This window comes from Girardinichthys multiradiatus, chromosome 8 (assembly GCF_021462225.1).
Source record: "Girardinichthys multiradiatus isolate DD_20200921_A chromosome 8, DD_fGirMul_XY1, whole genome shotgun sequence".
Taxonomy (NCBI): Eukaryota; Metazoa; Chordata; class Actinopteri; order Cyprinodontiformes; family Goodeidae; genus Girardinichthys; species Girardinichthys multiradiatus.
In genome coordinates, this window is record NC_061801.1 from 39,047,501 (window position 1) to 39,074,502 (window position 27,002).

The following is a 27,002-nucleotide window of genomic DNA, read 5'->3' on the forward strand; positions in this document are numbered from 1 at the left end:
GTTTGTCTTTAACAATTCCTCTTCAGACAAAGCGACTCAGTGCGTGTGTATTTGTCCATACCTCAGTTTCACGTCTTCATACCTACAGGAGATCCGTCTTGCCCAAAGCCGTCACCATCTACAGCGATTTGGATAATATGATAATAAATATATTAACTAAATTTAATTTGACTTTGAGATTAATAAAGTATTTTTAAATTTTACTTTAAAAATAGACAGCTGAAATATATCATTCTGTGTAATCAATCCACTTAATGGCTGAGTTTCACTTCTTGAAATGAATTAGAGAGTTAAATTAACTTTTTCATGATAATTTAATTAGATTTTATTGTCTGTTTGTTTGAACAGGGCCCTCTTCTGCACAGGTCCTTCTGCACCTTCCATCTAACACCATTTAGCTGTAGTAAAAGCTCGAAATCACCTCCTAAAGCAGGTTTGGTTTCTCTGTCTTCTCTTTGCACTCATCCTTTTTGACTATTGGTGTCACTGCATTAAAAAAAGACAAAAATAAAAATAGATAACAGGGTGTGTGTTTGGTGGTGCATCAGAAGGCCTGGGGTTATATATTAACATGACATGTCTGCTGACTGAATGAAGGAGTGGTTCAACTTCTGCATGAAGGGGAAGTCTGTCATGAAGCTCTGGCTGATGTCATACAGCAGTGAGACAGCAGGAGGTAAAAGCTGACAGTTGAGCTTCATTTCTCTGGAGGGATTAACGCCGCTGTGCATTCTGGACTCCTGCATTTTAAAGGCTTGTGTCTGTAAGTAAGCAGCTTGTTTCAGTATATCCTGTGTGAGTCTGAATGAACGCTGCAGTTGGTTTCTGTTGTGGTCGAAGGGAGGGTGTTGTGACACTTTAAGCAGCTGGTCTAAACACTCCAAGCCAGGAAGTGAGCTGGACTGAAGAGGAGCTCTGCAGGGACTCAGGCCGCTGATGACACGCACAGAGGAGCTTCTCAGCTGACGCGGCAATCCATGGGTACGTTCAATTCAGTTATTTTAAATAATTAGGAACATTTGTGGGCATTTTAGAGAAACATGCAGCTTTCTTTATGTGAGTGAAAGCAATCATTTCACGGCTGCAGCAGCAGATCTGCAAGTCATCCAGCTAAGGTTATTTCTGGTTTTATGAGCTGCTGCAGTTCCTTCTAATGTCGTTCTCAGTTTGACTTGTTTTATTCTGCATCTATAACATGAATCTGCATTAATAAAGCACGGCAGGATAAACCAACGTTCTCAAGAATCCCTTCATTACCTAAAAATATGTGAAGCTTTAAAATCAGCCAAAGATAACTTGAGTAATTTCAAATTTTCAGTTTTGAAATGAAGATTTCATCTATTCAGAGAAAAAATCTATCCAACCTGGTCCTTTGTGAAAACTAACGGCCCCCTAAGCCTAATAACTGCTTGTTGCAAGCTTTAGTGATAATTGCTAATGAGAGTTTAAGTCACTGTGCCGGATTGTTTCTCACTTTTCTTTGCAGAACTGTTTATATTGAGAATGAATGACCTCTCTACAATCATGTGAAAGCATTTAAATCATATTTAACTCCAGACTTTGACTAGGCCTCTCCAGAAACCAAAATTTTCTATTTTTTGAGCCATCACCACCACCACATTTGACTGTTTCTGAAATGCTGTGTTAGTTTTACACCAGATGCAACGCCTTCCAGAAAGGTCCACTTTGTCTCACCAGTCCAAGGAATATTTTCCCAGAAATCTTGAGGATCGTCAAAATGTCTTTTGTTAAATGCGAGACGGGTCTTTGTGGTTCTTTTGAGTCTTTGTGGTTCTGCCGCTGGAACTATGTAGCTCTTTACCTTTTAAAACATGAAGTGATTGTTTGAAAACTACCTTTTGTTTTTACTGAGCTTTTCTTTGCCTGATTTTTAAATTAGTAAAAAAATTTTAAACATGTAATCGTGACACATAACAAAACCAGAAGGAATCTGTAAGGGGGCAAATACTTTCTCACAGCACAGTAAATCTGCCATTCTTCTTACGATAGAGGCTGTAATAGTGAGAACGTATGTTTAGTTCCCTGGTATCAGGTCTGTCGCATCGTTCTGTAAATGACTGGAAATTAAAACTTTAACAGGGTGCAGGTAGAGGTACAAATTTTGACTCGTTTCGGCTGATTTTATGGTCGTAGCTCCAAAACAATCATGCAACCTTTTTTATTGAAAATGTAGAAGGAAGAATATTTGTACTGGATCAAAATAAGTATAATCATGATAAGAATAAACAAATTCAAATAGGGTTCATGATCATTGTGTAAATTTGCATCGGTGACCAGTAAGTTTTCTCTTATCAGATATCAACAAAAATAAAATCTGCACAAGGTTTGCTACTTCCTGCAGTAACTCAGCTTCTGTATCCGTTTCTGATTCACTTTAATAAAATCTGTATATTCATCTCTGAACAAAGTTAAGATGTGCGTTGGGGGGGACGATGGAAATGTTTAGCATTTTGCATTTAACCAGGAACAGCTCAACCATTTCCTTCTGCACCTGTCATTTTTATGCAAATACAGCACCCTTCAGGACTTACTGACAACCCAGGTAAACCCCAGGTATTTGTTGCAGCAGCTAACAGTAAAGCAAGGAAGAAAAATCCCACTTTAATTTCACTAGAGTTGTTCAGTGGAGCAAACAACATCCAAAGTTAAGAAACAATCATGCTTTTTATGGATTTTGTTTTTTATGTTTTCATGTTTTTTCTTTATTTATTAGATAGTGTGATGATTAGTGTTTAGCAGAGGGCTGTTTGCCGAATCAGCTAGTTAAGGTAGCAGGAGTTCATGACACCGCAGTTAACAACCCCGAGGAAGACAAAGCTTAGTTGCAACACTTTGTTTAGTAAAGATTTTATTGGAACTGTCACGGAAATTAAAGCAATTTTAAATATATATTTCACTAACATTAATCATTTTTAGGGCCACTTGGCTTTTAACACACTGGGACTTCTGGCATCTTTTTATAGTCAAAGTGAAAAAGGTTCAATTGAGTTAGTTAGGCCAGGATACCTGCAGCATTAAAGGAGCACCTATGTGGGACTAAAACAAGGACTAAGCATCTGTTCCAAATTCCTTGTCTTGAAACAATCGCAGCTGAAGAATTTTGTCATTTCTAGGAATATTTATTTAGGAACCATTTATTACTTTACTCTTCAAAATAAGAAAGACAAGAAACCATACCATTCAAGTAAGGCAGAGGCCATGGCTGAGCCTCAAGGCAACAAACACTCCAGGTGGGTCTGGTTTGAAACTAAGGATGAATGTGTGGAGAAGCACTTCATGCCCACTGTTTAGTACAGTGGAGGATCTGTGATGCTGTGGGCCTGTTTCGCTTCCAGAGTCCCTGAGAACCTTGTTAACATGCATGGCATCACAAACTATTTGAAATACCAGAAGATTTTAAATAAAACTCTGATGCTTCCTCTCTGAAGACCAGAAATGGGTCTTATTTGAGTCTTTCAGTGGGATAATGATGCCAAACATCTGGCAGAATCAACACAGACATGGCCCACCAGACACAGACTCAACCTTCTTCAGCCGCTGTTTCCCTGTCCAGGCCTAAAACCAGTGGAACCAGTGTGGGTGGACTTATTTCAAGGGTTTTTACACTTCTTCCCGGAGGTGTGGAAGTGTAGATTTCGCACTGAAAGATTTTGACAAACAGCCCCTTGTTTCAGCTGCTGGAAACCAGAAGAAAAAAGAGAAATTTTTTCCTTTCTTTGTCTTTCTCAATTCATCTTCACTCTGTCACAATAAACTGATGTCATGTGCAAAAGACGTTAATGACTGAAAGAAATGATCATCGACACTCGACAAAAACAAGCCAGTACTGCTTTTAAAAGAACCCGCCGCCACAGAACGTTCTTCCTTTGGATTTTAATCTGCCATTTGATAGGCATGCTTACTGGTGTGACTTGAGTAGTCTCCTAAACGTTTGCACATCTACAATCAAAGCATTGATTGCAAAGTTTAAAACAGCTGGAACTTTAGTAATCTAGTTGGATCTGGTGTGAAACAGAGAAGCAACCCACGGCCATCACGTCTGTGATGCTGTGGGCCCGTTTCTCTTTCAGAAGCACCGCCGCATCTTCTCTGAATACATTGCATCATGTACTGCGGTGTGTGAATGGTGGTAGTGAGACATAGTGTGTCGAGACAAATTGCAGGAATTAAATTAATTGTAAACATGATGAATTAATTCACAATGCTTGCCATATTTGTACAGGAGAATATAAAAAGGCGAAAGCTAATGTAATGGTTTTCGAGGCTCTGTGAATTGTTGAGTTTCCGTTTCATTTGGTTTGTTAACGGTTTTAACTTTGGGTGAAAACCTCTGCTGCACCTATGAATGTGGAAACCTAAATTAAAGCTTTTTTTTTGAGGACTGGTCGCCTGGAGCTGCTGATTCTGTCTCTTATCTTCATGACTGAACCACTGCAAGCTTTGCAGCAGCCTCTGCAGGCTTCAATGACCACATTCACATTCAGAAGGAGTTTTTCTTGTCTATCTGCAGTGCTTTAAAAAGCAGCACTGCTGCAATAAAAAGTTTCTCTCAATTTGCTGTTTCAGATCCTTCAGTGGACCCGTTTGTTTTATTTAGCTGCTCTTGAAGTATTTTGCTGGTTCTTTGCATCTTATTCTGGTAAAATTCATCGTAAAAGATGAGTTCCTCATCATCCTTTATTTTTATAGCCTTTCATATTACAAACAAACATGAACATTTGTTCTGAATAATACTAAAAATGCAACAATCTCTATATATAACATTCAGGTTTCTCATATCCTCCTCAGCTCTAGAAAGTTCTTACAGAAGAACAATATTTGTGACTCAGTTTTAACGCTCTGTTGGATGAACCTAACATTTTAAGATAATTTTATGTTTTTATGGACCTGTTTGTGGTGGAAAGGAAAACAACTTGATTGGTTTTCTTCAAAAACAACATTTAAACTGCAGATTTATGTGGAGCTGTTTCAGCAAGCGAGACCTTATAAGAGCTGCAAGCTGACCTGATGATTTCATTGCTGCACATCTCAAGGTTATTTTTACATATTTGATGGTCCAATCATTGTGATGCTGAAACCATTGCTGAGTATTTTTAACCGGGGGAGTAAAATAAAAGGGTGAGAATTGTTTCAGATAACTTTCTGACATTAAACAACCAGTAATGCAATTTGTTTTCTACTGTTTATGCAATTTATCTGTCTTTACAATGATCCTACTAGATGGTTTACAACTGCTGATAGTTAGAAAGATGTTGTATTGTTAGGTTTTTAAACAATACAACACACAAATTGAACCAATATAAATGTTTTTGGTTTTTTTTTGTTAGATTTGCAGCTTGATGAAATTAAGTATTCTCTCAGTTCTAAATAAAGCATGAAAACTCTCCGCCAATTAATTACAGGCTTTCAAATCAAACAGTGTGTCTAATACTAATTTGATGAAGAACTTATTACTGACCACATTAATGTTCAAGACACATTCAGAGAGGAATATTTGAAACTCTTTTCTGTCTGATGTTAAAAGTGTGAAAACCTCACTTTGCACATCTTTTTGCTTTTAATTCTAAAAGGAGATACAGAAGCAGATCTGCTCCACAAATAGCTAAAATACCAAGCACAGAGCATCCCTCAGTGCTAACACAGTTACCTTTCATTTAAATAAGGAATTTTGAATACATTTAGGGGAAGGTTCTCCCATATTTATGAATATTTATGTATGTTTCATTCAGGGCAAATTTCATTGTATTTTTAAAGAGCAGAGCTGTCTGTTTTTATGAATGAAGGCTCATCGCTGTCCTGGATCAGTCCAATAACAGTGGTGTCATCTGTAAACTTCAGGGTTTCACAGACGGGTCCACTGAGGTGCAGTCATTTGTGTAGAGGGAGAAGACGAGTGGGGAGAGAACACACCCCTGGGGGGCGCCAGTGCCAATGGTTCTTAAGGAGAAGATGCTTCCCACCCTCGCCTGCTGCTGCCAGTCAGTCAGGAAGTTGGTGATCCAGTGACAGGTAGAGGCCAGCACTGTGAGCTGGGTGAGCTTCTGGTGGAGGATGTCTGGGTTGATGGTGTTGAAGGCCGAGCTGCAGTCCACAGACAGGATCCTGGCGTACATCCCTGGGTGGCCAAGGTGTTGCAGTATGAAGTGTAGTCCCAAGTTGACTGACCTGTTTCCCCGGTAGGCAAACTGCAGGAGGTCCGTCAGGGGGCCGGTGGTGTCCTTCAGATGCTTCAACACCAGTCACTTTCTGAATTAGTTGCTCATATCTTCCTCCGTGTTTAAAGTTCAAGTTGAACAGATTTGTTGTGCTGCAGAGTAATGAAGACACCAACAAGGAGCAAATCCCGACTGCATCTTAGAATCCAAAGTATTCCCACACAAACAAACTACCTCAACCTTTAATGTTCGCTAAATGGTGCTGCTGTCACTATGGTTGCTGGTTGTCTCTCCTCTTCACTCGTCCGTCCCTTTGCAGTTTGATTGTTTCCTGTCTGACTGATTCAGGTACCCAGCATGTGGAGTTAGTATCTGTCATGACATGTTGTCACTTTTACTCTCCTCTTTCTGCCATCTTATCAAATTAAAACAGCAACAGATTATTCACCCAACTTTACAGTTTATACATGAAAACAGTCATTTTTATCTACTTTCTCCCAGTTTTTCTAACTCTTCTTTAATGCTTGAGGTTTTATCTTGTCAAATCACCCCAGAGCGCACCCAATCCCACTTTATTTCACTCCATTTTAAACCTAAACCCTTAGTTCAAAACTGGAATCAAAGGCTAGCCTTAATCATTCATATCTACATGAAGCACTGCATGAAAGCTGACCTGCGTGGCCTCCACAAAGTTCTGCCACCTGTGGTTTTACATTTATTTTGATAGCATCTATTGTTTTAGCGCAGTTGTTTTGAAGCTTTGATTCCTGTTTGCTTGTTTGGGCCCAACAGTTTGACTTCTGTGTGGAGATTCACAAGCTGCTATGGCCTAACCTAACATATAGACCATTTTATGTCCTACAAATGAGACAAAGACCAAAGCTGAGATAGTTTGTGTGACCTGTACGACCTCCTTGGACACCTATGATAAAATCCAGCCTTGTTTGTTGTGTGGTTTGAGGTGACAAGTACAGTCTGAAACAACACGTGTAAACTAAAAGCTAGTCGGATCACACTGCCTCCATATCTGGGTTATTGGTATGTGATCAGATACAGTATGAGCTGCAGTCTCCTGTTTCCTGGGTCAGTTTGGTGAAAGGGGTTTTGCTTTGACTCGGTGCACTGGTTTAAATGGTGGTTGAATCTCTGCAACAGGAACCAGCAATCCCCACTCATATGAATACAAAAGGTCACATTTGTCTCTCGTTCTGTTTGACCCAGTAAATTAAACATTTATGATTCACTTCAGATTTTTTCTGTGAGTTTGATCAGCATTCAGGATGCTAACACCGTTTCCCATCTTGTGTCTGTTCTAAAAGTGTCAGCATCCTGCAAATAAAATCATTTACATACTATAAGTGGTCTGCATCTGGAACTATTTAGGTTCAAATTGGACCTTTTCCTCTGATTTGTGATCACATTATTTACCCCAAACTGTGTTTTATTTTTTTAGAGGTTGAAGAATAAAGAAATATATTAACAACAGTCGACAAATTATAGAAAATACCTAACATTTAATACATAACAGATGGATTTTGTTTAATTAATTACCCATTTCCTACACTTGCAAACACTAAATACAAGGAAAAAGAGTCTTATTCTAATCATACATGAGATGAGTCGATTATTTTGTAATATTTGATGTGTTTATGTAAGATAAGATCGTCTGTGCCCACTCTTGTATTTCCATATGCAGCATGTTTACCAGGAAATGATATAAAGATGTCTGGCTGCTGCAGACAGCTTTGAGGTTGAACTGAAAACACTTTGCTATGGGAGGAAAGATAACATTTATTGATATTTTAAATGCAATCCATGTATTGTGCTTTTTGTTTTTTAAGAGTGAATTGGTTCACATATTTGTGCTGATCCATTTAATTCAACACACTCCACACCAAACTAATGCAAGAATGCTGGTTATAATGACATGAGACATGAGAACTTGAAGAGCTGACAGCTTTGTTTGTAGTCAACCGTTCCAAAAAGTTTCACATTTCTTTAAATCCCATTTCCAACCATTACTCAGATAATTACTACAGAGCGTGTTCTTTTGTTGTTTCTGAGGATATGACATTAATATTAGCTGTAACTAGCCAGCAATGAACCAGATGCTGCGGGTGACATGTTGGATAGCTGTCCAGGAGCCTGCACTTGTATATTTTGTAAAAAAGATTAAAAGTTTCTACAAAAATTTGCTAAAATATAGTTTGATGGATTTTTAAACTATAGGAGATTTTTCAGAAGGTCAATTAGTGCAGAAAACTGCTAATCGTATCTGTAAACTAAAGTTAGTAATGACTCTCATATATTTTCTTTTACATATAATTTGTAGGAAATTGGTTTGGTTAAACTGGATGATAATGTTTCAATATTTTTAGTTTTTAAATTAAATTACCAGTAGATAAATCGCGCCTTCTAAATTGAAGCCTTCCTACTTAGTGTTCAGAAAAAGTAAGAAGAAACCTAATAAGAAACCTATTGAATTTGTTTCTTTATGCTGTACTGCTGAACCCATCATTACCTTAAAATCAATTTAAACAGGAATATACCAAATGTATACCATCACACCCCAATATGTACAAAGGATTTCACATACGAAAAGGCCAAATTAACTTTGGTGTTCCCCAGGGAGTATTCTTAGTGCCTTGTTGTTTTGCTGTTCATAGCAACGTTACACGTTTCTTTTTTTTTCTTTTTTTTTTTACTGATGATGCATTATCTGAACAAAAAAAAGATTCATTTCTAAATTTCTAGGAAGCTCAACTTGAAAATAATCAAATTTTTTTTCATATAACAACATTTTTAACACCATATTCTAAATAATTTTTAGAATCAAAATGGTCAATTTTTATAAAGGTTTATTATTGATTCATCTGAAGTCGGCAGATATTTTCTTTGTTTTATATAAGAACTGTAAGACACACTTTAGCTTAAACTGGATAGATTAAAACAATGCTTTTAATTTTAAAGTAAAGTTACCAGTAAACAAATCCTCCTTTATTGTATATAGCTTGCTATCTTAGATTTACTTCCCATTTTCTGTTATGTACCATTTATATATTATATATTACGTATTTAATTAGACCGTTGTGTGTATTGCTCAGCTTTTTTGAATAAACCAGATCGGATGTTATGTACTATAGTTGCACAAAGCATTTACATAGGGCCTTATACAAAACATTTGTTTCTGTCTGGTTATATTTACAGACCTCCGTGGATGTTTGGTTTCTTTTGTAAATATGTGACCTGTAAATTGTTCCAGTCTGAAGAGGTGGAAATTCCCCCAGTCTCTTTCTTCAGGTCCTGCTTGTCCGAATGTGTAAGGAGGAAGTGTGTGAGTGTGTTCTGTGGTAAGGGCTGCATCCGGTAGCCAATCGCATGCTGCCTCAGAGGAAGCAGGAAGTAACACAGTCAACCAATCGGAGGCCCTGCTACCTTCAGGAAACCTCAGCTGGAGTGTCAGTGAGGTTCAGATTACCTACAGACTTCCTAACTGACAGAGCTGAGTCTTCTGTGAGCTCCTCTTTCATTTACATTTACATTTCCAGCCCCGCTTTATTCATTTTAAACATCGGACTACTGATCTGCTCTTGGATTGGAGACTGTATCCCATCATAGATCCATCTTTGTGTCCTTCAGCGGGGTTTAGAAGTATGGTTGTTCATCTTCCTGTGAGACTCCAGTCATGTCCGCCGCCGTGTCCGCTCCTTCGATGAAGAAGAAGAAGTCTTTTGCTCGAAACTCTAAGCAGAGTGGAAAGATGTGTGTTTGGGATGAAAGGCAATTCCTGTAAGTGTGTACTCTTTGTATGCTGTCTCTGGCACAGTTTGATTTCATGTTTTAATTGTCTTTTTAATAATTATTCTTGGATTCTTCCTTGGATGGGGTCCCAGAAGAGCCCGTAGTACCTTGGCGTACAGTTCAGTTCTATGAGTTTCTTGTCTGCTGTTGGATATCTAGAATCTGTTGGTTTCATTTACTGATTTGTCATCCTGGAAAAGAAACTATGAATTTAGAGCAAACAGTAAATTAAATTAAAACCAAGGGAGGACTCATATCAGCTTGTTCTTCAAAGGTTAGCCTCTCTTTTTAAGTTGGAAAACCCAAAATTGATGCACTTTTTTCTGCACAGTGCCTTTAAGTCTGTGGTAATTTCTCATCTTAGAGCAAATGAAAAACATTTCTGAAACAAGCATCATGTCAGTCTGTTACAACCAAGCCGGAGATCAGCAGCTACGCTTCAGTTGTCAAAACAATGCTTGCAGTCTGACCAGAATTACATTTACTCAAGAAACCTGGTGTGACTTTAGAGGCTCAGCCTGAGGCAAGAGAGTTACAAAAGACACAGAAGTAGAGTTTTTTTGTGGACCACACTATTTTAGGATGTGTTCAAATTTAGTCAGCAGATTTCAGGCCAATGATGCCAAAGTTTGATTGCCGAATATGAAGAAAGAAGGTGAAATTATTGGTGATTCTAGAGAAAGATTTCCATTGAGGATTTTAGACAGTTGAAGATTTGTGTCCTCAAAGAAAGTAAACAGTTAGTGTAATGTCGATTATTTATGAGGGACACCCTCAGTGAAGACCAGAAGACGCAAGTCTTTAAATTTAAGAATATATTGTGTGTTTGAGTGAAATCTGAGCAGGTTAGGTATTGGTTATGCATAGTTAAAATAGGAAGTATCATGGCTGGGGATGTTATCTTTTATTCTGATGTCTGAATATTTTCTTGCTTCAACCAGTAAGCGATACAGACTGGAATTCTTAAAGGGATAGTTCCTGTTTTTTAAGTTCTGTTTGGATGTTGTCAGTAGTAAACATCATATATATATATATATATACATATATATATATATATATATATATATACACTTAATTAGCAGTGATTTGGGGCCCTTCATCTTGGGTGACTATGGTCCTCTGAACATGGTGGGATGGTCTTTGTCACCATGGTGACACAGGTCTCTTTATTTTCATGACTATTTAAATTGTAGATTCTCACCAGAGACAACAAACCTGTGAATGAAAACACATGGAATTATATAGTAAACAAAAAGTGTAAAATAATTCTAAACATTTTTATATTTTAGATTATTACAAATATCCTCCCTTTGCTCGGATTACTGCTTCACTCTCCATGAACTTCATGAGGAGGTCACTTGAAATGGTTTTCCAAAGAGTCTTGAAAGAACTTTCATTCATTGACGTTCGTTGAGAGACGGCCAGAGATTAATATTTCAGTCATCACAGCAAAGGGCGGCTACTTTAAGGATTCTAAAATATTACATATTTAAAGTTATTTTACAATTTTTTGTTTGCTACATAATTGCATGTGTGTTCATTCACTGTTTTGATGCCTTCAGTGAGAATCTACGTACAATGGAAATAGTCATAAACCTAAAGAAAACCAGTAAATGAGAAAAACATTTGACCGGTAAAGCTAAAGGAGGACAGTAAACCATTTTAAATGTAAATAAAATGGAATTCACTTGAACTCCCATAATGCTTTTAGGTCTGCTAAGATGCAAAGACAGTTATCTACTGTGAGGTAAGATATTCACTGCTCATAACCTCCACACAGAACCCTCCTTTAAGAAAAATCTGACCTTTATTCTAAAAATAAGGGTTGTGGAGTTTAAACACACCAAAAATACATTTCATTCGAAAAACAACCAGTTTTAACCTAATTGTATCGAAAGATTTGGTCTTTATGCCTGACTGCACAGCATATAGAATATTACTGCGTTAAGTCCGAACATGCAAACTGGACACATTTGTGTTAAAGTTGATATTGTTTTGTTCATACGACCAGAATATCAAGTTTGGCACCTTTAATTTTGTTGATTTATACCAGATAGGGTGTAATGTATGCACATGTCTTTAGTCCTATTTCAACAAAGAATGCAGCAAATTTAAAAGATTGCTTTGAAATATGCAAATTAAAAACTAATGGGTCCATCTTAAGGTTAATGGTCATATTTCATATTAGTTCAACACAACAATGACCTCTAAATTGGATGTTTTTGTTGCTTTGAGTTGAAAAGTTTTAATGTTTTTCAGCTTTTTGTATTTTGTGTTTTAGATAATGAACAGAATTTTCAGTAAACAGAGGTTACGCTGGTTTAAAAAGCTGGGAAAATGTAGGCTTTTTATTGAGGCAATTTAATTTACAAAACATTTAATGTAAAACAACTTGGATTCAAACTTAACTTTAACACTCAGTCAGTATTTGGTGACATAGATGCCAAAAAAAACTTTTTCTATTGGTTGTTGGTCATCTGGACCATTACCAAGACGACTGTGCTATATTTTCCAGTGGAGACAAATGTCTATAAAAATACCCCAGTCTCCTCCATTTATTGGTTGTTGCCACGGTAATTCCTCTGCAGGATTTGATAAAGAGAACATGAGACGGTTACAGGAAGCATGTTCTCATTTTCGACCCATTTTCAGGCAGGGGGGGGACGGAAGGAGGGTCTGCGTTCACAGAGACGAACCTGAAAGATTTCTCTTCCCGCCTTGCAATCTGTATCCGTGCACCGAAATGAACTTCTCTAAGGCTCGCCTTGTGATTCTGACTTTACACAGAAATGGCTTAATTTTTGGAAGGCCACACGTGCAGAGCGGCGCGTCGCTTTCAGCCAGTAAGTGTTGTCCATCACCACTGATGCATTTCCTGTTGAACTGGACAGCCATATTTGGACACAGGAAGAGATGATGCACATGAGGCCACACAGGTGCAGAAAGAGGGCCGTGTATTACTATTTCAGCTTGCAAGAAAAAAGTTAACTTTCTTTTTCTGTTCTGCTTTTGTGGTGTTCTTCATTTGCAACAATACAAGGAATTATTCATACCATTGGTCATCTGAACTTTTCTCTAATCTCTCATAAAGAGACTCATCTTGTTCCACAGCATCAGCAAAACCAAACATTGTTTAATTTAACCCAGATCTATCAAAGATGGCTGTAAGATTAGATATTATGGCACCAAATAATCAATTTTCTCAAACAAAAACGAACTAGCTGCATGTATAAACCCTAGAAACATAGCCGTTCAGTTGAAGACTCATTATTTCCAGAGTAAAACCAAATTACATTTCTTTCTCTTTAAACAAGTAAAACTAAGTTTAAGAAAATGTGTTACTGAGGACTGTTTTCTGGCAGAAATGCAGATGTTATAGCGGGAAATTTACGTTGACCCAGCACAGATTTTTCATTGTGTCTGGCTGCAACATTTCAGATCCACAAAAACATTTTTAAATAAAACTCCAAACCAACCTGCCCCGCCCCCCCCCCTGGATAAATCCTAGCTCAGTTTCACTCAGCAGCCCCAGGTCTGATTGGAAATCTGAAATCACTTAAATAGTGTCTGACAACATGAAAAAGGTTAAAATATCTCAAAAGGAAGACATCATGCCCCAACATCTACGATCAGAAGGAGAAGGCGATGCAAAGCTGGATATTTGTAGTAGACAGACGAGTGCTGGTCATGATGCCGCTGCTCCATCCCTCACCTTTGCCTTTTAAGTCATTTTTTACCCGCCTTATCGCAAACAAAATGTTGCCGTCTGCCAAGTCATGCTCCACATTAACCACGTCTCAACTCATACCTGCTGGGGGAATGCTTCGTTCCCGCTTACTAATCACTGATCTGAAGTAATTTTCTAGAATCATAATCTACTGTAAGGAAACAATAGGAGTTATTCTGGTCATATTTTATTAGAGTCAGCTGGCAAAACAGGGATGAGAATCAAAGCAAATAAATCAGGTTGTAACAGAACGTTTTCAGGCCATAAAGTTCTAATTTTATGAAATAAAACCTAATATTTAAGCTTTTTTATGACTATTTATGTCCATAATTTGTGTGTAAATACTTCACTAGAAAGAAGAAAAAACTGATTTGCCACGGCTTAAATGCATCAGTACAAAATGGGTTGTTAACCTGTATGAAATAGAAGCCGGAAAGCTGTGAAATAGTCATGTGTCGGGACAAAACAGAGATATAAGTTCAAAACTGGCAACCAGAACCAGCTGTTATCGATTACTGACAGCTTCTCATGGTTTTTTTAGAAATCTCATCTACACCTGTTTTATTGTAATCAACACTGAGGTTAAATATTTCAATGATCTCATTTTTACTTTTAGCCAATTGCTTTAACTTGTTAAGTTAAATCATATCAACATTTTCAATGAAATTCTATACCACTGAAAATACAGCAGCTATGACATATTCAGCTAACTTTAGACAGAATTGGAGCGGGTGGTGTGGCGCTGGAGCAGCTTCTGCCAGCGAGGAGGCTGCCGGTCCTCAGCGCAGATGTCTGGGGTTCGATTCCCGACCTTGGGACCTTCGCTGCATGTCTTTCCCCCTTCTCTCTCGAACTACTTCAGTTGCTGTTAATGGGGGCCGCAAGTGCCATACACAAATAAAATATAATAAATCTGCATAGCTTCACTAATGTACGGCTTAATTTCAAGTTTAAAGTTGAATTACATTTCCAATTTAAACTATTAATGCATTCTAGTATTGTTTTTGTTTAATCTCTTTAACTCAGTATTGAATTCCAATTTTGGCACTGATGGGCTCCTGTAGTAACACACCTCTAGTTAATGCTGGAGAGCGAAATGCTGCTTTACATTAAATAATTATCTTCTGGAAGTCATTAACACAAACCCACCTGCATCTTCTCATTGTTCAGTGTCTATTCACATGCTCCCACCCGCACGCTGACATCACAAAAAGTGAAGTTTTACCAACTGTTGTGGTCGCACGATGGGGAACAGGAAATGTGCTGCGGGTTTGAAGGCATCACTCCACGACTGCGTCTACTTCCTGGACCGAATGCATTTGTTGCAGCTGGGGCGGCGGTTTACCTCTGACCTTTAAGGCAGGCAGAGAAGGGGGGCTTTATGAATAAATTTGAGCTTGTAGCATGCTTTTAATCAGAGCAGCAGCTTAGCCACAATCCATTTTCTGTAAAAGACACCTGCTGCAAATCTATGCAGCGCAGCTGCAAATCTTTGGTCTGTCTTTGACAGGTGCACGTGGAAATTTACGACAGATTTGTCTTCACTGCTTTGCTCTATAAAAACAGTAATTCACAAAGACCAGTTGAGAATCAGTTATAGTAGATTTCCATATCTATGAACTCATTAGAGTAAAAACGCAGTTAAGAACCACAGGCTGGTTCTGGTTCAACACAGACATCACTTAATTAAAAACCAATGATGATGTGTGTTTTATTCCCCCACTGTAGTCTCTGTTTTCTAGTTCATGCTGTTACTGAAAGAAATTGCTATAACTTTACAATTTTCAAATACTTGAGTATTGTTTATAATCATAAAAATAAAATAAATTTAAAAGAACTCTTTCTTGAGATGCACCAACTCCAGTCCTCGAGTGCTCCTGTCCTGCAACTTTTGGATGCATCCCTGCTCCAACAAACATGACTCATATGAATGGTTAATGACCAGGTCTTTGCAAACCTTGCTGACACGCCGAGGCGGGAATTCAGCCTTTTCATTCAGGTGTGCATCCAAAAGCTGCAGGACAATGGCTCTCGAGAACATGAGACCCTGCGACGATCCATCAGTCAGAGTTCAGGAACAGCGAGTTTTTCCTTTATCAGCTCTGATTGATGGTCAGATAAGGACAGATCTAATTTTTTTCCCCCTATTCATTAAATGCATCAAAACTACGAACTTCCACTATTTTCTGACTATAAATGCAACAAACAGCTGCATTATGTTGCACTTTTAGTTGAATAAAAATCATATAAGGTTCGGGTGATTTGCTTTGAAGCATGAAGTGGAGCTAATGGTCACATAGCATCAGATTTTCCCGGCCAAAACCATATTTGCCTTTGAAAAAAACTTTTGAGGAAAGTTTTTTAATAGATTATTGGTTGCAGACATTTTGCATCAAAATCAAAATGTTTAGCATTATGGGGTTAAACTCGTTCCTCTGACAAAGAGAAAACTGTTATAATGCTGTCTTCACGTAACTCTGAGTCCATCAGTCAGTCATTTTCTACCGCTTATTTGATAGTGGGTCGCGGGGGAGCTGGTGCCTATCTCCAGCAGTCTATGGGCGAGAGGCAGGGTACACCCTGGACAGGTCGCCAGTCCATCACAGGACAACACACAAACAACCACGCACACACCCTCATTCATACACCTAAGGGCAATTTAGAGAGACCAATTAACCTAACAGGCATGTCTTTGGACTGTGGGAGGAAGCCGGAGTACCTGGTGAGAACCCACGCATGCACGGGGAGAACATGCAAACTCCATGCAGAAAGACCCCCGGCCGGGAATCGAACCCAGGACCTCCTTGCTGCAAGGCAACAGTGCTACCAACTGCGCCACCATGCAGCCCCCCCATCTGAATAATTAACTCTTAATGTGTTACTTCTGTAACACATTAAACATGGAGATGATAACATGTGGTGATCAAGTCAAGCTTGGCGTCCCAAAGTTCAGTTTTCTGTGTTTAATGTTATTCTAAGACTTCTTTTCTCTAAATGTTGAATATTGTGCTTATTAAATAATGTAAACATCAAAGTTGTTATAGATTTGGTCATAACATTTGGTCACCTTAATGACTTAAAGTCCATTTTTATGACCTTTAATTTTAAAATAATGCAAAAACTGAATAAGTTAATTCTTCATAGAGAAAAGAAGTCTCTGCAGTTAAAGCAAGAGTTGAACTTTGATGAGAGAGAAGACAAAGTTGGAGCTAAAATAAAACATTCTGCACCGATTGTACAAATGTGACGGAGACTTTGTGTCTGGAAACACAACAGAAACAAAATAACCAGAATGAGGAAATGTTCTGTCGCTGATTTGTTTGGAGGTTTTTCGCATCCCGAATCACCAAAAAAAAAGGTTCCCTGAAGCTACAGAAAACCTTTTGTGGCTGTTAACCCTTTTTTGTTAACTCTTTACGTCACCTTTCAGTTCCCACATAGGCTGCACAGCACATATTTCCAGGCGTTGTTGCCTTTTTAATTCTAATCTGTTATAAAGTGGAGGCAGAAACCGTCAAGAAAACAAGCTGACGAGGATCCACTCGGTCTGGGTTTCATTACAGCATTTACAGTGGCTCCCCTGTTCAAAGCCAATGGATCAAAACCGACTGGTTATTGAATCCATTCTTCATTTCATCTGCCTTGACAGAAAAACCAGCTCCATTTGAAGAACAGCAAACCCCACGGCATGATGCTGCCACCGCCATGTTTCATCATGGCTGTGATATTTTTTGGTTCTAGTCACTGTTGTTAAATTCTCTCCAATACTTTTAGGAGACTTTATCCAGGTCTGGATGCTTTCTTTGGAAGAAAAGGCCTTTTGTTCTGCGACCCTGCTCCTTAATCCAGATAAATGACGAAGCAACATGGCAGAAGTCCTGACCCATTTCCGAAAGGTCTTTTTAATAATGTTTGGGTAACATCCAGTTAATTGTTTGTGTTTTCTCCATGAATTTATTACTGTCTTCAGTGTGCCCTGGTAAAATACAAAGTATGTATAATTTTCACTTTATTTGTGTCTGTTTATTGAATTTAATTTTTATGCAGGAGGATGTTTGCTAATGAATGCCTCTTTATGCTCTGGCTTCTGGCGGTTTCTTTTTAAAATATATATTTCTATTTTTGTAAACCCAGGAAGGATTTAGCTGTTTCCTGCCCTTTTCTCATACATTTAACAAATTCAAAACCTTCTTATTCTGTAACACAAGATTCAGATATTCCTACACATTTTCTGTAACACCAGAGTCAGTTTAAGTTTATTTTTTAGAGCATAACTAAAATCTAAAATGTGCAGGGTAAGATGTAGGAATTACGTCATATTTTAAAGAGGACTGTCCACAGCAGGAAGAAAAAACAATCTCATTGGAATATTTTATCATTTTCTAGAATTTTCTCAAATTTGTTCCACTCGTATGATCACAGGGTAATTTCAGCTTTTCTTAGCTTTAGTAATGAAGTTGTTTACTAGGAATGCACTCCTGAGAGATGATTTGTCGGGGGTTTTCCATTCTACAACTGCAATGGTTTCAGTTTCCTCTTTCAAGAGTAACTACTCCTTTTGCCGGTCTCCACTGGTGGGAAATAAACACATTTTATTAACAGATTTAGAAGCTCTGGCAGTGGCATGGAAAATGTTGACAGTTATTTTATTAAAATTGCAAAACTATTTTAATTGAAATTCTTTTCATTTTAACTGCCCAACAATTAACTAAATACACAATCTAATCCACAACATGAACGGGTTCTTGCAGGTTTGCCCCGTAAAGAAATAAGCAGCATTTAATATCCTAAATTTCTCAGGTTGATTATCTTTGTCTGGATGGTTTGTATGTGTCTAATTTATATGGCTCCATATTTTTTAGCCAAGTTTAAAGTCACTGAATGTTTGTGGTCCTGTTTACAATCAAATTAAATTATGGTTGATAAAAGACAGCTGAGGTGATTAGTCTGCTAAAAACGAACTCTGGTCCATTTCCCACGTTGGTGCGGTTTGTTTGTGTAGATGAGAATACAGCAATCCCGTCAGGGTGCGGACCAAAACAACCATCTGGTGGAGGTGGACTCAGTACGGTTCATAGACGAACTCTACGCGGTTCTTTAAATGTGTGAACGTGGTCTAACACAACTACCAGGTACACACAAGCTTGAGCCAAACGCCTTCCTGCAGCCAGGTTTGCTTTGCATTGTGGGATGCGGTGGAGTGAACAAGCTAATAAACAAAGGCCATGCACCTTTTTTTAAACATAAAGCCCTGTGCAACTTTCATTCTCAGATAATTTAACCTCAAATATTACCCCGAAACACACAAATGATATGAATACATGCTCTATGCTTTCTGCCAGCTCAGAACACAGCATCTGCATCCTGTTTTTACGTTTGGTTCTACTGACCCGGACACATCAGACTAATAGACTGATCGTTTTCATGTGGTTTGTAGTGACAGGTTCTGGTTTGCTTAGTCTTGTGAAACGAAACCGAATAATTGGAAAAAGTAACAAACTTGTCCACTGATTCAGACCAAAGTAAATGAACTGCAAGTGTGAAGATTTTTATGTGTCTGCATCTTTTTGAAAGCCCTCCCATCAGTGGAAACTGCACCCTAAAAAATTCATTTCAAGGGCCGCAAATGGCCCCCGGGCCACACCTTGGACACCCCTGATCTATAGGAATTTAATGAGTTAATATATTTTCAGAGGTTGAGGTCAAACTTCAATATTTGCGTATTTGTTTTATTTTAAAAGGGGATTAAACAGCTGTTTTTGCACGTATAGTTTCCCATCAACCACCTGGGTGGGACAAGCAGAAAGCAGATTTTGTGATATTCATGCAGGGTTACTGATATTAAATGTTTTGCCGTGTTTTCTTTTGGAGAAACCAAACTTCATTCCTTCCCTGACACCTGAATTAATCTTGATATCGTTTAATCTGATAAATCCACCACATTCCTGTCGCTGCTGCTTTGACCTCATGTCTGTCAGTGGTTTGTCATCGGACATGTAAATCAGCTAAAACTCAAGGCAGACACATTGTGTTTGTCCTGAGGGGAAACATGTCCCAATGAGTCTGGTATGTGAGCTGCTCCTGTGCTTCCCTTCGATGCGAAACAGCGGTTCTCTGATCATTATCTCTAACCGGCGAACACAGAAGTAAAAACAAACAAAGAGAAGAAATGACGTCGAGGTGATGGAGTTTAAGGAGGGAAAACTGGCCGTTCTTTAAGAAGAAATGAATTAAAACCTGACGGTGCCGTTATGATGTAAGAGATATGCTACATTTTAAAAAACTTAATGCATGTACTCAAATATTTGGCAAGGAGTCTGGTTTTTGAGGCAGCAACTGGATAGAATGGAAAATAAATGGGACAGAGTCACTTGACAAGTAAAAGCACTGAAAGATTTGGAATGCTCACAAAAGGTGCCGTTCGTGTATTTTCGATATGACTGAACTCCAACAACCACTTTAACCAGGAGGACGACAACCAGTAATCATAGAAAACTGCTACTTCAGACAATGACAGGTACTTCCAGTAATCCAGAGGGAGTATATGCTGATGCATGACACGTTCACATCCATTCATATGTCATATAGTTCATTAAATGTGAATAATATACCCAGCTTTAAGTTGAAGCACGTTTATGTGGCAGTTTTTTTCCCAAATGGAAGAGGGTTTAAATGGTGGGAACTGAATCCTGTTTAATCAAGACGCAGCAGTTAAAACATAAAGATGCATATTTTCTCATTCAATAATATTTGAATTTAAGGTTCACTGTAATGCAGACAAATGTGTTGATTTGGCTAATCGATAAGTAAAATGACACTGCTCTTCTGTTTGGAAAATGTAAAAATAGTTTTGAATTAGGAATGAGTTCTGAGTTGGATGATGAGATCACTCCAACCAAACTTAATCTGCTCAGCATTTTCAGCCCACTTCCTAAAAAAAACATAGAAATGCTGAGGGCACTGTCATGAGGGCATCATGTTATTTCAGTATTGCTCTTAGGAGGACGTCAGGATGTCCTGGTGGGGTTGATAAGCAGACATTGACCCAGTTCAGACTGAAATAAGGTTTAGTGACAGAGTTATGGTCTGAGTCTCTGTATGTGTTGTAACTGTGTTGGAATAAGACAGTCGGATAGCATCTGGATTCCCTCCTGATATGCAAATGAAGGCTCAGCGGAGCTGCCAGAGGTCAGAAGGAGTACAAGGATCCTCCCTGGTATTTACTGTCAAAACGTTAGCTGTGTTTTTACTCCCCTTCTTTCTGCAAAATGTTTTGTTTCATCACTCCACACGTTTTCTAAAACTTCATTCCTATGGAGTCAAATAACCTTTGATTCCTTTTTAGAGTTTTAATTTGTTTTAAGGCTCGAATGATTATGCTGATCTGTTTTCTCATCTATATTGCAGGAACATTTACAGAGCAAATATAGATTAGCAAACTTACATTGAAATGTTGGTATATTTGTTTTTTATAAAGATGAACAAAGATGAGTTTGTGAAGTTTGGATAGCCTGAAAACAAGATAAAAACTGATGGACAAAGTAATAGAAAGTCATTCGACTGCTTTAAATCTTTGTGTCCTCAAAATGTTTTATAGCAACTAACAGCAAAGCATTTGCTTCACATTTACCCCGAACAAGATAAAATCCTGATGTTTCAGCTGAAATTACAGAAAGTCTTCCTGTGTTTTGATGTAAAGGACTTGAGTGACGTGTACAATATGTGCTAAAAGCTCAACTGGACTAGGGTGCAATAGTTTCTAAGCTGAGTTAGTTCATAAAGACAGAAATAAATCGGAAAGGAAACGATCAATTTAGCAAACAAGCACCACTAGCTAATGGTTAATTGCCAGCCAGAAAGAAACTAGCGATTAGTTTCTAAGATGACTAAATGGAGTAACCAAATTAGGTCAAACATAATCCAATAATATGATACCCAAATCTAGGTCAATTTAAATATACTGGGTTTTACCCACAGTAGAGGTCTCTAATGTTTATCTTGCAGTGAATTAGTTTTATGAAAACCACATTTTCTCTCGGTGGATATTTTTTCAGAAATTCTTCCAGATCTTTTAGTTTTGGACTTCACACACGAACACACCCTCTTTCCGCCCGAGGTCCTGATTTGGTTGATAGACTGGAAACTGCATATAAACACATTTGAAGATTAAATACTTCATTAAGGGTGTTTACTTTATAACCCTCCCACACACACGCACGCACGCACACACACACACACTCATTTTTCTCTAGTGAAAGGACTCTGGATGTCCTATCTGAACTCCATCTGCCCTCATGCATAAATCTATGCCTGCCTCAACGTAGTCCGCTATCTCGGTCCGACGGTGCTTATGTAAGAGGGAGAATCTAAAAGATAAAGATCCCCAAAAAGCCAGACAGAGGGAGAGGGAGAGCTCATGGGAGGGCATAAAAACAGGGTTTGATCCGAGAAAGCAGGAGTTCAGATGGATAACTCGACCTGGATCAGATCAGATGCACCAGTAAACCCAGAAAGAAGAGAGTCCAGCCAGAATGCTTTCTCTGTCATGGGCCTAATGCCGACTTTAGCCTCCACGGTTTTATCCTCGACAGTCAGCATGCTGAAGGAAAATGTTGCTGCTCGGAGCATTAACAAAGTGCTCAACAGAAGGTAGGAAACACCTGTGGATTCTGAAGAAGATTCAGAAGAATTTGGGAACACAGGAAAAACTCTTCTGGGATCTCTCTGCACTTCCACAACTTGATTTTCAGTTTGTTTGGGCTTTCTGAATCAAAAAGGGATTGCTTGAGCAGCTCACCAGACAGAAAAAGGCTGATCATAATCATATTAAGGAATCAAAGAGGTGGATTTTCCATCCATTTTTCCATCTTCTCATTGCTTTTTCTCCTCCTTATCCACAGAACCATGTCGTTTCCAGAGATGTACTGGCCGGTGCCGATGCGAGCCATCGGGGCTCAGAATCTCCTCACAATGCCCGGAGGAGTTTCCACCGCAGGATACCTCCACAAGAAGGGAGGCAGTCAGTTTAGTCTCATGAAATGTGAGTGAAACAATTAAAAGGACGGATCATTTATCCTTTTGTATCTTGTTTAAGGTTGCTCCTGTAAGGTTAGACACATAAAAAAGTTCTAATAAACATTGCTGTCTACAGGGCCATTGAGGTACATCATCATCCACAAGGGGTGCGTGTACTACTTCAAAAGCAGTACCTCTCCTTCACCACAGGGGGCGTTTTCTCTCAATGGCTACAACAGGTCAGAACCCTTTACCAGTGACGTTGTAGAACTTGCTCAGTAGACTTTGCTGGAAGAAAACAAACATGCATTGTTTGAATTATTACTATTAACCCAAATGCTGTCATCTAAAACTTGGGAAACACCAAAAAAGCCAGTAGCTTGACAAACCAGTAGCAATGACCAAGATTATTTCTGGATAATTCTCATTTAAGTCGATATATTCATGCCCTCTGCTTTCTTCGGTGCTTCACCATTTTGCTTGTCCCAGTGTGTTGCACAGCCCAGTTTGTATTCAATATGTGTTAATTATGAACAGAGAAATGTCCGAGCATAACTCTTACATTTCCTTAATTCAACAGAGTGATGAGGGCAGCGGAGGAGACAACATCCAGTAATGTTTTTCCATTTAAAATAGTCCACTTCAGTAAGAAACACAGAACGTGGTATTTTTCTGCTGCCAGTGAGGACGAACGAAGGGTGAGAACATCACTGAACACACTGTACAGTCTTTACTTTCTTAAATGTCACCATTTATATGTCTACTCCCTGCAGGGAATCTTCACCTGAGTAGCTGAGGTTTGTTTATTTTGCTTGCTGTCTTACAGAAATGGATGCGATATCTGCGAAGGGAAATAGATCACTATAATGACAGAAAAGAGTCCCATATTTCAAGGTAACCTCAGAAAAAACCATGGTCACCCTTGTCCAACTGACTACCTCTCAACTACAAAAAGCACAAATGAACAGTGTAATATGTAAGATGCTAAACCACCTAGGGAACTAGACAGACTTGCAACCCATTATACTGCCAACACAGATATGAATGAGACAAACAGCCTCTCACACCCAAAGGGCAATTTTTATCTGTAACTAATCTAGTGTGCATGTTTTTTGACCTGCTAAAGGAAACCACTCGGGTTTACTTCAGCAGTTGAACTATGGTTCAGCTGTTACTGTCATGACAATAGTTCTTCCTTACAACAGTGTAAAACCAAGCTACTTTCTGTATTTATGACTGTGATTTTACAATTCTAATTAACTTAATTTTTTATATATATTTGTGTATTTATTTACTATTTTAGCCTGCCAGTTAGCACAAAGCTAACACTTAGCCCTAACAGGGGTCTGCAACCTGTTGATCCAGGGCTGCATAATGCTCTGTATCTTCTGCACAGTGGTTCTTAAGAACCTTGACAAAAAATAATCTAAAAATTAGTTAAGTGCATTATATAACTATATATACAAAGGAAATAGAAAAAGTCTGGTTTTAGAAGTTCTTCAATCTGTAAGCTACTAAATTGGCCTCATTCTTTCCAAGAGATCTGTTTTTCCCCTTGATTTGAATGTTAGATTTTAAGATCGAAATCGGTTCTTTCTATAAAGGTCACTGACCCCTGCTTTAGAATCTCCATTGCAAAGGTTGACTGGGGTAGAAAAATATACTTTTAATAACACTATATGTCAGAAATACTACTTTCTGGAAGTTTAATTAGTCTGCAACTTTCACAACGTGAATTCAAAGTAGTGGTTTTGTTTTGTACACTATTTGGCCTTTCTGGTTGTAGCTCTGTGGGGTGGTGTTGGCTCGGGTTAACTGTTAGGCTAGAAGTTATGCAGCTAGCCAGAAAGCTGAAGCAAGAATATCAACTTTCTGGAAAATCCACAAGTCTATAACTGTCAAAATATGGATTTGCAGTAGTAGTGTACTGTAAAGTGTGGTATTATTACTTTTATTTAAGTCTTTTAAGTACCTCAATCTGTTTGGTTGCAATTCTAGGAGCAGCTGTTAGCTTGAGGCTAACTGGCATTAAAAGTGTAACATTAAAAACCTGAATTTACAGAATTACTTTTAATTTTTGCATTTATTGCCATTCACGGCAATAAATACAGGAAGTAGCCTGCTTGTAAACGAGCATACGGCAGAACCATTGGCTTTTTTCTGTAAATGTAAATTTGCTTGCTGGCTAGGTGTAATAAACAAGGATTGCTACTTTGAGCAACTTTCAGGAAATTCTAGAAATGAATATGGTATTTGTAATTCATGAGATTTTCCTTGTTGGTGCAGTGACTCTGACTCAGATGCAGACTTTTATGGCACTATAGAGAGACCCATGGAAATCAAACACGCTGTTGAATCAGCAGAAGATGGTGAGACAATGCTAATACATACAGCATTGCAACACACTTAAATTATCTATGAAAATTTAACATTTGCTCTCTTTGTGTGAAGCTTATGTTGATGAGGATGATGACGAAGATGATGAGGAAGACTATCTGAAGCCAGACGGTGATGGTTCATCACCATCTACAGGTAAAATCTGAAAACAGGCTAGAATTTCTTCCAGGTTTCTTTCTGAAGGTCTTTCAAAGTCTAAATTAGTTATTCTTCCCCCCTCTACAGGTCGACCCACGGGGACGCCTCCTTCCTACCCTCCTCCACCAGTGCCAGCAGCACCCCCACCCCATCGAGATTCGAGTCTAAATGTCCTAAAAGGCCCCCTTCCACCTGTCCCCGGACAACACAGAAACCCAACAAGCCCACTCCCCAAAAAGCCTTCAAGTCCACACCAAACCCTTCAGAAAGAACCAAGCAAAGCCCCTGTCCCTCCTCTCCCCTTCGTCCCTCACCTGCAGAAATCCCCGTCTCCAACACCTCAGAGCAGGACGACCTCACTGTGTAGTACTGGAAACGATAGGAGGGACCAGTTTTCCAGCTCTGCTGTGCAGATCCACTCACCTGCCACTCTGCCTATCTGTGACCAGTTACACAACAGGATGGTCCTGAACGGTCCAATCCGCATTTTACCAAATACTGCCAGTACCCAGTCACTGGGAAACCACTGTCTTCGCAGCAAGCCATGCATACCACTTCCCCACTCCGAACGGTCAGTTAACCCAATTCCCCCATCGGTACCTTTCAAGCTTCCAGCATCTCCCCTACTCAAGCCTGTACTTCACAGCAAGCTGACGACACCTAAACCGCCTCCGCCAACAGCCAAACCCCCGCTGCCTTCAGGCAAGACAGGAACTCCTTTTCAGTAAGTAACATGAAAGTATTAAATAATTGATAAAGGTAATTCAGTCTAAAAAGCTTTGAATTGTGATTTTTTTTTTTTTAAGTTGCTTTTTATTGAAAACTCTGAAGGCCAGAGGAAGATTTTATAATGTTTTTTACCCTTAGATAAATACAGGTCCTTCTCAAAATATTAGCATATTGTGATAAAGTTCATTATTTTCCATAATGTCATGATAAAAATTTAACATTCATATATTTTAGATTCATTGCACACTAACTGAAATATTTCAGGTCTTTTATTGTCTTAATACGGATGATTGTGGCATACAGCTCATGAAAACCCAAAATTCCTATCTCACAAAATTAGCATATTTCATCCGACCAATAAAAGAAACGTGTTTTTAATACAAAAAACTTCAACCTTCAAATAATCATGTACAGTTATGCACTCAATACTTGGTCGGGAATCCTTTGGCAGAAATGACTGCTTCAATGCGGCGTGGCATGGAGGCAATCAGCCTGTGGCACTGCTGAGGTCTTATGGAGGCCCAGGATGCTTCGATAGCGGCCTTTAGCTCATCCAGAGTGTTGGGTCTTGAGTCTCTCAACGTTCTCTTCACAATATCCCACAGATTCTCTATGGGGTTCAGGTCAGGAGAGTTGGCAGGCCAATTGAGCACATTGATACCATGGTCAGTAAACCATTTACCAGTGGTTTTGGCACTGTGAGCAGGTGCCAGGTCATGCTGAAAAATGAAATCTTCATCTCCATAAACCTTTTCAGCAGATGGAAGCATGAAGTGCTCCAAAATCTCCTGATAGCTAGCTGCATTGACCCTGCCCTTGATAAAACACAGTGGACCAACACCAGCAGCTGACACGGCACCCCAGACCATCACTGACTGTGGGTACTTGACACTGGACTTCTGGCATTTTGGCATTTCCTTCTCCCCAGTCTTCCTCCAGACTCTGGCACCTTGATTTCCGAATGACGTGCAGAATTTGCTTTCATCCGAAAAAAGTACTTTGGACCACTGAGCAACAGT

General features: G+C 38.8%; 1 protein-coding gene across 6 annotated transcripts in view; it reads left to right on the forward strand.

The window, feature by feature from the left end:
* The first annotated feature begins 626 nt into the window (after window positions 1-626).
* Window positions 627-27,002, forward strand: part of sh3bp2 (SH3-domain binding protein 2) — a 30,512-nt gene continuing 4,136 nt past the window's right edge. Inside the window, exons 1-9 of one of the 6 annotated variants that reach the window (XM_047371788.1) lie at window positions 627-763; window positions 841-981; window positions 22,605-22,744; window positions 22,856-22,958; window positions 23,300-23,417; window positions 23,546-23,613; window positions 25,006-25,088; window positions 25,171-25,251; window positions 25,342-25,978. In XM_047371788.1, the coding sequence (XP_047227744.1) occupies window positions 22,609-22,744; window positions 22,856-22,958; window positions 23,300-23,417; window positions 23,546-23,613; window positions 25,006-25,088; window positions 25,171-25,251; window positions 25,342-25,978 (1,226 nt within the window). In that variant the 5' untranslated portion in view covers window positions 627-763; window positions 841-981; window positions 22,605-22,608. Of the gene's footprint in view, window positions 982-9,649; window positions 9,966-12,645; window positions 12,821-22,101; window positions 22,354-22,604; window positions 22,745-22,855; window positions 22,959-23,299; window positions 23,418-23,545; window positions 23,614-25,005; window positions 25,089-25,170; window positions 25,252-25,341; window positions 25,979-27,002 lie in introns of those variants that run through there. The other 5 variants (XM_047371789.1, XM_047371787.1, XM_047371790.1 and 2 more) reach the window with 5 other exon arrangements.